The sequence below is a fragment of the Enhydra lutris genome, unplaced genomic scaffold, assembly GCF_002288905.1.
Source record: "Enhydra lutris kenyoni isolate GAN:26980312 unplaced genomic scaffold, ASM228890v2 scaffoldscaffold11, whole genome shotgun sequence".
NCBI lineage: Eukaryota > Metazoa > Chordata > Mammalia > Carnivora > Mustelidae > Enhydra > Enhydra lutris.
In genome coordinates, this window is record NW_019154095.1 from 36,650,363 (window position 1) to 36,664,061 (window position 13,699).

General features: G+C 34.2%; 1 protein-coding gene across 1 annotated transcript in view; it reads right to left on the reverse strand.

The window, feature by feature from the left end:
- The window catches only part of LOC111144480 (disintegrin and metalloproteinase domain-containing protein 18-like), a 150,709-nt gene that overhangs the window by 100,319 nt on the left and 36,691 nt on the right, over positions 1-13,699 (reverse strand). Inside the window, exons 8-11 of the mRNA XM_022498782.1 lie at positions 13,446-13,517; positions 13,082-13,248; positions 12,053-12,138; positions 2,469-2,497 (exon numbers count right to left, since the gene is read on the reverse strand). Of these exons, the coding sequence (XP_022354490.1) occupies positions 2,469-2,497; positions 12,053-12,138; positions 13,082-13,248; positions 13,446-13,517 (354 nt within the window). The remainder of the gene's footprint in view (positions 1-2,468; positions 2,498-12,052; positions 12,139-13,081; positions 13,249-13,445; positions 13,518-13,699) is intronic.

Here is a 13,699-nt window from a genome sequence, read left to right on the forward strand (position 1 = left end):
TTATTTGACAGAGAGAGATCACAAGCAGGCAGAGAGAGAGGAGGAAGCAGGCTCCCCGCTGAGCAGAGAGCCCGATGCGGGGTTCGATCCCAGGACCCTGAGATCATGACCTGAGCCGAAGGCAGTGGCTTAACCCACTGAGCCACCCAGGCACCCCGAAAAAAGAGTTTCTTCAACAAATGGTGTTGGGAAAATTGGACAGCCACATGTAGAATGAAACTGGACCACTTTCTTACGCCGTACACAAAAATAAATGCAAAATGGATGAAAGACCTAAACGTAAGATAGGACTCCATCAAAATCCTAGAGGAGAACACAGGCAGCAATATCTTTGATCTAGGGCACAGCAACTTCTTGCTAGTCATGTCTCCAAAGGCAAGGGAAACAAAAGCAAAAATTAACTAGTGGGACTTCATCAGGATAAAATGCACAGCAAAGAAAATATTCAACAAAACCAAAAGACAACCAAAAAAAAACAAAAAACAAAAAACAAACAAACAAACAAAAAAACCAAAAGACAACCTACAGAATGGAAGGAGATATTTCCAAATGTCTCATCAGATCAAGGGCTAGAATACAAAATCTGTAAAGAACTTTACAAATGTAATCCTTCTTTAAATGTTTGGTAGAATTCCCCTGGGAATCCATCCAGTTCTGGACTCATAGTTTTGGGGAGATTTTGATACTGATTTAATTTCTTTGCTGGTTATCAGTGTGTTCAGATTCTCTATTCTTCCTGTTTCAGTTTTTGTAGTTTATATGTTTCTAGGAACACATCCCTTTCTTCCAGATTGCCTAATATGTTGGGATATATTGCTCATAATATTATTTTATAATTGTTTACATTTCTTTGGTATTGGTTGTGATCTCCCTCTTTCATTCATTATTTTATTTATTTGGGTCCTTTCTTTCTTTCTCTTTCTCTCTCTTTCCTTCTTCTTCTTCTTCTTTTTTTTTTTTTAATATGTCTGGCTAGGAGTTTATCAATTTTATTAATTCTTTTGAAGAACCAGTTCCTAGTTTCATTGATCTGTTATTTTTTTTTAAATGTCTGTATCATTGATTTCTGTTCTAATCTTTATTATGTATCTTCTCATCCTGGATTTAAGTGTTATTTGTTGCTCTTTTTCCAGATCCTTTAGGTGTAAGTTTAGTTTGTGTATTTGAGGCTTTTATTGTTTCTTGAGAAAGGCCTGTATTGCTATATACTTCTCTCCTAGGACCACCTTAGCTGCATCCCAAAGGTTCTGAACAGTTGTATTTTCTTTTTCTTTTAATTTTCTTTAAAATTTTTTTTATTAAAGGTTTTTATTTATCTGACAGAGATAGCGAGAGAGAGGTCAGGAATGAGGAGGAGAGGGAGAAGCAGGCTCCCCACCGAGCAGGGAGGGATCAAGCCCCTAACTGACTGAGCCACCCAGGCACCCCCCAGTTGTATTTTAACTTTCATTTGTATCCATGAATTTTTAAAAATACCTTAGTTTCCTGGTTGACCCATTCATTCTTTGGTAGAATGCTCTTTAACTTCCAATATATGTGTTCTCAATTTTTTTTTTCTTGTGATTGAGTTCAAGTTTTAAAGCACTGTGTTCTGAAAATATGCAAGGAATAATCCCAATCTTTTAGTATGAGTTGAGACCTGATCTGTGAGCCAGTTTGTGACCTATTCTGGAGAATGTCCCACATTCACTTGAGAAGTATGTGTTTTGTTGCTTTAGGATGAAATGCTCTGAATATACCCGTGAACTCCATCTGGTCCAGTATGTCATTCAAAGCCTGTTTCTTGTTGATTTTCTGCTTAGATGATCCATCCACTGCATGGCTATTCAAGTCCCCTACTAGTTTTGTATTATTATTAATGTATTTATTTAATTTTGTTATTAATTCATTCATATATATGGGTGCTCCCAAGTTAGGGACATAAATATTTACAATTATTAGATTTTTTTTGGATAGACCCTTTTATTAAAATATAGTGTCCCTCTTCATGTCTTATTACAGTCTTTGGTTTAAAATCTAGTTTGTCTGGGAGGAAGAGTCAAGATGGCGGGGAAGTAGCAGGCTGAGATGACATCAGGTAGCAGGAGATCAACTAGATAAGATAGCTTATCAAACCATTCCAAACACCTACAAATCCAAAAGGAGATCAAAGAGAAGAAGAGCAGCAATTCTAGAAACAGAAAATTGACCACTTTCTGAAAGGTAAGACCTGTGGAGAAGTGAATCTAAAGCGACGGGAAGATAGACCACAGAGGGAAGAGCCAGCTCCCAGCAAGTGGCGGAGCAACGGAGCACAAAATCAGAACTTTAAAAGTCTGCTCCACTGAAGGACATCGCTCCAGAGGCTAAGGAAGGGTGTCCCCCCCATTTGGGGACATCATGGTCTCAGGTCCCACGGGGTCACAGAAAGATCGGGGATGTCTGAGTGTTGTAGAGCTTGCAGGAATTAGAGTGGGGAAGCCAGCTACAAAGACGGAGCCGAGGATTGAACTCTCAACTTGGGATTACCTTAAACTGTGATCCGTGGCACAGTTGGGCCACTGCTCTGTGAGCAGAGACCCCACAAGATCCAGGGAGACCCCCCTGGAAGAGTGCAGGGATCTGCTGGGTTTGGAGACTCCAGGCAGGGCTGTGGCAGAGACAGAGATGATTGGTCACAGGCTGGGTGAACTCGGAGCATGACTGGAGGCCAGGAAGACAGGAGTGATTGAGCGCTTTTCTCCAAGGGCACACTGATGAGTGGGGCTCCGAGATCTCAACTCCTCCAGGCCAGAGATTGGGAGGCTGCCATTTTCATTCCTGTCCTCTGGAACTCTATGGAATGCGTTCAGGGAACAAAAGCTCCCGAAAGGGAACCCAAGTGGATTACTTAGCCTGGTCGCTGGTAAAGGTGGTGCAATTCCACCTCAGGCAAAGACACATGAGAATCACAACAACTGGCCCCTCCCCCAGAAGATCAGCAAGAAATCCAGCCAAGACCAAGTTCACTTACCAAGAATAACAGTGGAATTCCAGAGGAAGAGAAAGCAAAGCATGGAATTCATGCTTTCTCCCCATGACTCTTTAGTCTTGCAAAGTTAAGAAATATTTTTTAGTTTTATTTTTTCTTCTGCTAATTTTTATAACTTTTACTTTTTCCTCTTTAAATGTTTTTTTAACTAGTTTATCTTAACAACACCTTTCATTAAAAAAATCTTTTTTGACTCTTCATTAATATAGTCATATTTTTTCCTTCATTGTATCTAACTTTATTTTTTTGTATACACATAGGGTTTTTTCTTCTAAAAAAATTTGGGATACAACTTCTTCTAATAGATCAAAATGTACCCTAAATCTAGCACAGGGCTTTGTTCTAGTCTCCAGTCTGAGCAAATTCTCTCCACATTCTTTTTCTTTATTCTCCCAACCAACTTATCTTATCAACTCCTTCTTTAGAAATTTTTAAAAAAAATTTTTGCATCTTTATGTCGTATTCCACTCCTTCATTGTGTTTACCCTTATATATGTTTTTCATTCTTTAAAATTTTGGGAGGTATTTTCTTCTAAGAGACCAAAATACTCCCAAAATTAAGTGGATGACCCTGTTCTATTCACCAGTCTAATATATTTATTTTCTTTTTTATGTTTTTTCTTTATTTTTTTCTTTTAAAAATTTTTTTTTCTGAACTTCTTTTTACCCCCTTTCTTCCCTCCACAATTTGGGGTCTCTTCTGATTTGGTAAAAGCACATTTTCCTGAGGTCTTTCCCACCCTTTTAGTATTTTATTAACTCCTTCATATATCCTTATCTGGATAAAATGACAAGGTGGAAAAACTCACCACCAAAAAAAAAAAAAAAAAAAAAAAAATCAAGAGGCAGTACCAAAGGCTAGGGACCTAATCAATACAGACATTGGTTATATGTCAGATCTAGAGTTCAGAATGATGATTCTCAGGCTCAAAAAAGGCATGGAAGATATAAGAGAAACAAGTCTGGAGAAATAAAAGCTCTTTCTGGAGAAATAAAAGAACTAAAATCTAACCAAGTTGAAATTTAAAAAGCTATTAATGAGGTGCAATAAAAAATGGAGGTTCTTACTGCTAGTATAAATGAAGCAGAAGAGAGAATTAATGATATAGAAGACCAAATGACAGAGAATAAAGAAGCTGAGCAAAAGAGAGACAAACAACTATTGGACCACGAAGGTAGAATTTGGAAGATAAATGATACTATAAGATGAAACAATATTAGAATAATTAGGATTCCAGAAGAAGAAGAAAGAGAGAGGGGATCAGAGGGTATATTTGAGAGAATTATTGTAGAGAATTTCCCTAATATGGCAAAGGGAACAAGCATCAAAATCCAGGAGGAGCAGAGAATCCCCCTCAAAATCAATTAGAATTAGGTCAACACCCCATCATCTGATAGTTAAATTTACAAGTCTTACCGACAAAGAGAAAATCCTGAAAGCAGCCCAGGACAATAAGTCTGTAACATACAATGGTAAAAATAGTAGATTGGCATCAGACTTATCCACAGAGACCTGGCAGGCCAGAAAGAACTGGCATGATATATTCAGAGCACTAAATGAGAAAAACATGCAGCCAAGAATACTATATCTAGCTAGGCTATCATTGAAAATAGAAGGAGAGATAAAAAGCTTCCAGGACAAACAAAAACTAAAAGAATTTGTAAACACCAAACCAGCTCTACAGGAAATATTGAAAGGGGTCCTCTAAGCAAATAGAACCTAAAAGTAGTAGATCAGAAAGGAACAATATACAGTAATAGTCACTTTACAGGCAATACAATGGCACTAAATTCATATATCTCAATAGTTAGCCTGAATGAAATGGGCTAAATGCCCAATCAAAAGACACAAGGTATCAGAATGAAAAAAAGAAAAAAACACCCATCAATATGCTGTCTACAAAAAATAATTTTAGACCCAAAGACACCTCCAGATTTAAAGTGAAGGGGTGGAAAACAATTTACCATGCTAATAGACTTCAGAAGAAAGCTGGGATGGCAATTCTTATATCAGATCAATTAGATTTTAAGCCAAAGACTATAATAAGAGATGAGGAAGGACACTATATCATACTCAAAGGGTCTGTCCAACAAGGTCTAACAACTTTAAATATCTATGCCCCTAACATGGGAGCAGCCAACTATATAAACAAATTAATAACAAAATCAAAGAAATGCTAGACAAAGAAATTATTGACAATAATACAATAATAGTAGCGGACTTTAACACTCCCCTCACTGAAATGGACAAATCATCCAAGCAAAAGATCAACAAGGAAATAAAGGCCATAAATGACACACTGGACCTGAGGGACATCACAGATATATTCAGAACATTCCATCCCAAAGCAACAGAATACACATTCTTCTCTAGTGCACATGGAACATTCTCCAGAATAGATCACATCCTGGGTCCTAAATCAGGTCTCAACCAGTATCAAAAGCTTGGAATCATTCCCTGCTTTTTTCAGACCACAATGCTCTGAAGCTAGAACTCAATCACAAGAGGAAATTTGGAAAGAACCCAAATACATGGAGACTAAACAGCATCCTTCTAAAGAATGAATGGGCCAACCAGGAAATTAAAGAAGAATTGATAAAAATCATGGAAACAAATGATAATGAAAGCAAAACGGTTCAAAATCTGTAGGACACAGAAAAGGCAGTCTTGAGAGGAAAATATATAGTGGTATAAACCTTTCTTAAGAAACAAGAAAGGTCTCAAAGACACAACCTAACCCTACACCTAGAAGAGCTGGAGAAAGAACAACAAAGAAAGCCTAAACCCAGCAAAAGAAGAGAAATAATATATAATATATATTATATTATATATACATAAAATAATATAATTAATTAATTATACATAATTATACATAATTAATTAATTATATTATTATATATATATATAATACATAATATATATTTTGGAGAGAAATCAATGAAATAGAAACCAGAAAACAATAGAACAAATCAATGAAAGTAGGAGCTGGTTCTTTGAAAGAATAAGATTGATAAATCCCTGGCCAGACTTATCGAAAAGAAAAGAGAAAGGACACAAATAAATAAAATCATTCATGCATGAAAGAGGAGAGATCACAACCAACACCAAAGAAATACAAACAATTATAAGAACATATTATGAGCAACAATACACCAGCAAATTTGACAATATGGAAGAAATAGATGCATTCCTAGAGACACATAAACTACCACAACTGAACCAGGAAGAAATACAAAACCTGATCAGACCCATAACCAGTAAGTAGATTGAAGCAGTCATCAAAAATCTCCCAACAAACAAGAGCCCAGGTGCAGATGGCTTCCTGGGGGAATTCTACCAAACATTTAAAGAACTAATTCCTATTCTCCTGAAACTGTTCCAAAAAATAGAAATGGAAGGAAAACTTCTAAACTCATTTTATGAGGCCAGCTTCACCTTGATCCCAAAACCAGACAAGGATCCCATCAAAAAAGAGAACTACAGACCAATATCCTTGATGAACACAGATGCGAAAATTCTCACCAAAATACTAGCCAACAGGATCCAACAGTACATTAAAAGGATTATTCACAATGACAAAGTGGGATTTATTCCAGGGCTGCAAGTTTGGTTCAACATCTGCAAATCAATCAATGTGATACAATACATTAATAAAAGAAAGAACAAGAACCATATGATACTCTCAATAGATTCTGAAAAGCATTTGACAAGGTACAGCATCCCTACCTGATCAAAACTCTTCAAAGTGTAGGGATAGAGGGTACGTACCTCAATATCATCAAAGCCATCTATGAAAAACCCACTGTGACTATCATTCTTAATGGAAGAAAACAGAACTTTTCCGCTAAGGTCAGGAACACAGCAGGGATGTCCATTATCACCACTGCTATTCAACATAGTACTAGAAGTCCTAGTCTTAACAATCAGACAACAAAAAGAAATTAAAGGCATCCGAACCAGCAAAGAAGAAGTCAAACTCTCACTCTTTGCAGATGATATGATACTATAAGTAGAAAACCCAAAAGACTCCACTCCAAATCTGCTAGAACTTGTATAGGAATTCAGTAAAGTGTCAGGATTTAAAATCAATGCCCAGAAATCAGTTGCATTTCTCTACACCAACAACAAGACAGAAGAAAGAGAAATTAAGGAGTCAATCCCATTTACAAAACCATAAGATACCTAGGAATAAACCTAACCAAAGAGGCAAAGAATCTATACTCAGAAAACTATAAAGTACTCATGAAAGGCACTGAGGAAGACACAAAGAAATGGAAAAATGTCCCATGTTCATGAATTGGAAGAAAAAATATTGTGAAAATGTCTGTGCTACCTAAAAGCCATCTACACATTTAATGCAATCCTTATCAAAATCCCATCCATTTTTTTCAAATAAATGGAACAAAAAATCCTAAAATTTATATGGAACCAGAAAAGACCTCGAATAGCCAGAGGAATATTGAGAAAGAAAGCCAAAGTTGGTGGCATCACAATTCCAGACTTCAAGTTCTATTACAAAGTTGTCATCATCAAGACAGTATGGTAGTGGCACAAAAACAGACACATAGATCAATGGAACAGAATACAAAGCCCAGAAATAGACCCTCAACTCTACAGTCAACTAATCTTCAACAAAGCAGGAAAGAGTGTCCAATGGAAAAAAGACAGTGTCTTCAACAAATGGTGCAGAAAACATGCAGAAAGCATGCAGAAAAATGAAACTGGACCATTTCCTTACACCACACAAGAAAATAGACTCAAAATGGATGAAGGACCTCAATGTGAGAAATGAATCCATCAAAATCCTCGAGGAGAACTCAATCAGCAACCTCTTCAACCTCAGCCACAGCAACTTCTTCCTAGGAACATCGCCAAAGGCAAGGGACGCAAGGGCAAAAGTGAACTATTGGGACTTCATCAAGATCAAAACTTTTGCACAGCAAAGGAAACAGTTAATAAAACCAAAAGACAACTGACAGAATGGGAGAAGATATTTGCAAACGACATATCAGATAAAGGACTAGTGTCCAAAATCTATAAAGAACTTAGCAAACTCAACACCCAAAGAACAAATAATCCAATCAAAAATGGGCAGAGGACATGAACAGACATTTCTGCAAAGAAGACATCCAGATGGCCAACAGATACATGAAAAAGTGTTTCACATTACTGGGTATTGGGGAAATACAAATCAAAACCACAATGAGATACCACCTCACACCAGTCAGAATGGCTAAAATTAACAAGTCAGGAAATGACAGATGCTGGCAAGGATGTGGAGAAAGGTGAACCCTCCTACACTGTTGGTGGGAATGCAAGCTGGTGCAACCACTCTGGAAAACAGCATGAAGGTTCCTCAAAAAGTTGAAAATAAACCTACCATATGACCCAGCAATTGCACTCCTGGGTATTTATCCTAAAGATACAAATGTAGTGATCTGAAGGGGCACATGCACCCCAATGTTTATAGCAGCAATGTCCACAACATCCAAACTATGGAAAGAAGCTAGATGTCCATCAACAGATGAATGGATAAAGAAGAGATGGTATATTATATACAATGGAATACTACGCAGCCATCAAAAGAAATGAAATCTTGCCATTTGCGATGACGTGGATGGAACTAGAGGGTATTATTTTTAGCGAAATAAGTCAATTGGAAAAAGACAACTATCATATGATCTCCCTGATATGAGGAAGTGGAGATGCAACGTGAGGGGTTTTGGGGGTAGGAAAAGAATAAATGAAACAAGATGGGATCGGGAGGGAGACAAACCATAAGAGACTCTTAATCTCACAAAACAAACTGAAGGTAGGAGTGGGGGAGGGAGATGGTGGTGGGGTTATGGACATTGGGGAGGGTATGTGCTATGGTGAGTGCTATGAAATGTGTAAACCTGGTGATTCACAGACCTGTACCCCTGGGACTAATAATACATTATATGTTTATTAAAAAATTAAAAAATTATTTTAAAAAATAATAAAAAAAACATTCTCAAATATTTGAGCTGGCACACTAAATTCAAAAACTCAAGTATATTTACCTAGATAATAAATTTACTGCTAAATAAAGATTATCCTGTTCTTGTTTGTCCTGAACCCTTAGTTTCTATTCCTTCATTTGTTTCTCCAGGAAAATGTCAACATAAATTAACAAGATCTTATAAGTTGTTTTGGTTTATAAATTATCCTTTTCTGAGAAAGCCCTTACAATTTGTAATATTAATCTGTGAGGATAAGGGCTGTTGGGATTAAAGTAGGACAGGGTAATCTATGGTCCACAGACCCAATCTGGTGTATGACCAGTATAGTCTGCAAATAAGGATGGTTCTGTATTTTTTAATAGTTGAAAAAAAAAAAACAAAAAAAAAATTTGTGACAAATGAAATTATATGAGGTTTAAATTTCAGTATTCATGAATAAGGTTTTATTGGAAAATCACCATGCTTATAAATTTATATTTTTCTATATTGGATTTTGCATTACAATGGTAGAGTTTAGTACCATTGAGTACCTGTGACATAGTAGTTCACATGGTCTACAAAGCCTAAAACATTTACCTGTTTCTTTATAAGGTTTTCTAATCCTTAAGATAGAGCTTAAAGTGAATAGGTGTCATCATAAGGCATCCAATTCAAATGAAATTATTACAGGATCTTTACACCAGAGAAGTGAGAGGCAACTCTAAGATTAGAAAAGCAGAATGTTGCTACGAACACCAGAACAGGATGAATGAATTAAAAACTATTAGATTCTATAAACAAGTGATATTCAGCAGGAGCTACATAACAGAAGGGGGAGCAGTTTCACAGGAACAGGAAGCAATAGTTTTAAGACATTGTTCCAAGCAGGGTCAGTATGTAGAGATACTAAATATTTCACTGCCACCATCCAATCATCCATATTTGCTGAATATACTCAAAAGCATCGAAGCAAAGAAGCCCAGGGAATGTATATAGTTCCCTATGCAATAGACCAGAGAAGAGGATTAGTGTGAAGTGGATATAAGAATATTTAAGTGATTGCTCCAAAGTGAAAATATAAAGAAATATTAGAAGATGTAGAAATAAAAGAAAAATTAAATAAGATAAAATAAATTAGATGATGAGTCAACATGCTTTAATTAACAAAGCTCCAGAGAGAAAAGGGAAGCAAATGATTAAATGTAATATTGTAAAATTTCTCAAATCAGAAATAAATAGCATCCAGATTGAAAGGCCTTCAGTACAACTGGCATACTGGATGATGAAAAACAACACCATGTAAGGATAAAAAGATTTAAAGGTTTCCATAGAGAAAACAAGCAAAACACACACAAATGAATGAGAATAAGAATAGCATTAAATTTCTAAAGAAATGGTAAAAGACAAAAGAAAAGACCTTTAAAATTCCAAGGTACAATTATTTTAAAAGTAAAATTAACCAAATGATCTTTGAAATAATTAAATATATTTTCAATCATGTCACTCTCAAACAATTTAATACACATCTATTTTTTAAGTAAATTATAGAGGCATATAGACTCCCAAAATGAGTAAGCCAGTCATGAAAAAAGAATACACATGTCCCAAAAAAAGACACAATAGAAAATTTGTAAACACCTATGCAAAAAGTCTAATAGATATTGGGGAATAAATATATGTCCCTCGGGTTAAAAAGAGGAATTTTTTGAAACATGTAGAGAAGTAGAGAAAATTTTTAATTTTATTAGAAAATCTGGGCAAAAGCAATATGACACAATTACAAATTTGAGAAGAAGCAAAAGTTATGCAATGAAGACAATTTAAGTTTAGTTCATTATTTGGCCCATCAGAGAATAAAACAAAATTCTAGTAAGTTATATAATTACAGAGGAAGAATGGAAAAAGTGGCATGTAAGTATGATGAGCTATTAGGGTATTAAATTCTGATTTCAATGATAAGAAGTCAATAGATGTCTAAATTTGAAAATTCAAGAAATTTCATGGGGATATTATTTAGAAATATGGAGTAAAAAATGAATAAACTATTCCTACACATATAAACAGGATAATTTTCACAGACATAATTTTGAACGAATAAATGGCAGACATAAGAATACATACTGCATTATTTAATTTACATAAAGTTCAGAAAGAGGCCAAACTAACCAAGGATGTGAAGTGTCAGGAAAGTGGTTTTCTTTGATATGGATAGTAAGTGAAACAAGATATATGATTCACAGTGGTCTTCTGAAATGCTGAAATATTCTATTTCTTGGCCTCTGTGATGTTCATGTCTACATATTGACTTAGTCAAAATTTATTGTCCTATATATTTATGATTTTTTCCGTGTTCTCTATATATGATATACTCCAGTAAAACTTTTATTTATAAGGAAATGAAAGTGAAAGTATAAGCCAGGAAGAACAATTTTAAAAAATAAGAAAAATAATTCAAGAGTGTAGTTTATGCAAGGGGGATTCAGTTTGTTTGTTTGTTTGTTTGTTTGTTTTTCAGTAATAGTCCTGTAAAACCACTTATATTTATGATAAGTGAATGTGTATTTCTTGGTAACATATAAATTTTAAATGAAAAAGTGGCACTATATGATTCAACATATATGCATCTTTTTAAAAGCTGTTCAAAATAGTACTGAAATGATGCATAAATAAGAACAATGCAGAACAATGATGGTTAATGGATACATACATTTGTAACAATTGCATAAAGTACACATAAAATGGAAGCACAAATTCATGATTTTTGTTCTTTAAAGTAGACGTGCTCTTTTTTCTATGGCTTTACATCCTTAGAAAATCTGATATAAATGTTAGTCATTTTGCCTACTTGGTGAATAAGTATATTAATGTATGTTACACTTTTGCTTTATTTTATAACTTATAATTAAATAAACTTTCTGAAATTAAAATAATTCTGTCCCAACAAAATAATAAACACACATATAGAGGAAAATGTCAGGTTAATATTCACTATTTTTATTTTATACTATTTAGCTATGTAAAATAATATAAAATACAATATAAAGTTTAGAAAAAATAGTAAAGAAGGATAAAAATTACATACCATAGCAATATCTGCATCATAGCTTTTATTGCATATTATGCCAGGAAATGTTGCTCCCAAATATGCAGGACGTTTCCTGTAACTACATCATTATAGTATAGACTTTTTTATTGCCATACTTATTCAGAACAATTTACTAGCTTACTTTTAAATTAAATCTCCCATATATTTAAAATGATTTTTCAAACAAACCAATTTTTGATCTGGATATTATCTAATATACTTTACAAAATGGTCAAATCATTAAAAACTATAATTTATTTTTTTAGTTAAAGATTTATTTATTTATTTGAGAGTGGAGAGGAGCTGAGGGAGAAGGAGAAGAAGGGAATCTCAAGCAGAGTTCTCTCTGAGTGCATTGTGGGGCCTCCATATCACAGCCCTGAGATCTTGACAAGAGCTGAATCCTAAGTTGAACACTTAACCAACTGAGCCACCCAGGCACCCCTAAAATTCATTTAAATCCAATTTTCTCTCCTCAACTAACTCCTAGACTTGATAAAATTTTACTATCTTGAATATTCCTCTGTTTTCCTTGTACTGCATGCATTCTTTTGGTTACTAAAAGTTAAACAAAGGGGTTTTTAACTTGTGTAATAAGAAGTCTTGCTTATTTAAAATGTAAGCATTTTCTTAAGTTATTACCAAAAATATCTTCTTTAGTCAAAGAGTAGACAAAAAATTATTAACATATTATAGGTCATAGTAACTGAATAGTGACAATTTTGACATTATTAAGAAGCTAAAGCTTATATATATTCTATAGTATAGTTAACATCATGAAAGTTTATGAAAGATAAATCTTACATAAATTATATTCTGAAATATATTTTTATATAATTTATTTATGTTGTTTTTATTTTTATCATATTCTCAACTATATTATTGCACTCATGGCAACAGCTATGTTTATTTAAAATTTTCAGAGGGGCCTACAGAAATTGAAGAACACAATAAATGCATTAAATTATCAAATTATTGAAATTATTTAATATCTCTTTTTTAATGTAGAGCATTGTGCTTACATAAGTAAGAATGTTATGTCATGGGGCCGTAGGAGAAGATAGTCCCGTTTCCATGTGAAAAGTCTTTGTAATAAATCACCAGCATCCCCGTTGGTAGAAATTTTGTTTTTATCTGACCACAATTCCAAGGAGGACAGCATCACAGTCAATTTGAACTGGGTAAACATCTAAAATAAGATTTATGGCATACTTGTTCAAATAACATTAGTCATTAGCTCAAAATTACATAAAAATAAAGAATAAGTTCAGTTTATTAGTTTGGATATTAATAATTGAAGATTTTTAAGTCATTAATTTGTCATGATAGAAATAAGTTTCAGTGATTTTTCATAAAACTATAAATGTAAAAAAACTTAAGACTTACAGTGTTGACAAGGCCAATAATTTGGATAATTTTCTGTGTTACAGCCATCACTTCTGATCCCATGTAATCATACTGAAAAATAATTTTAAGTGATTTTTTTTTAAATGTGAGTGAGTGATAGTAATTTTTTATGGTGCGTATATCTTGCTTACACCAGGTAGGTAAACCACGGCATTTGTCAGACAATATAAAGCATACTAATATAAAGATAATAACATTTATAATAAAAGAAACAATAAAAATCATAGGTTTCT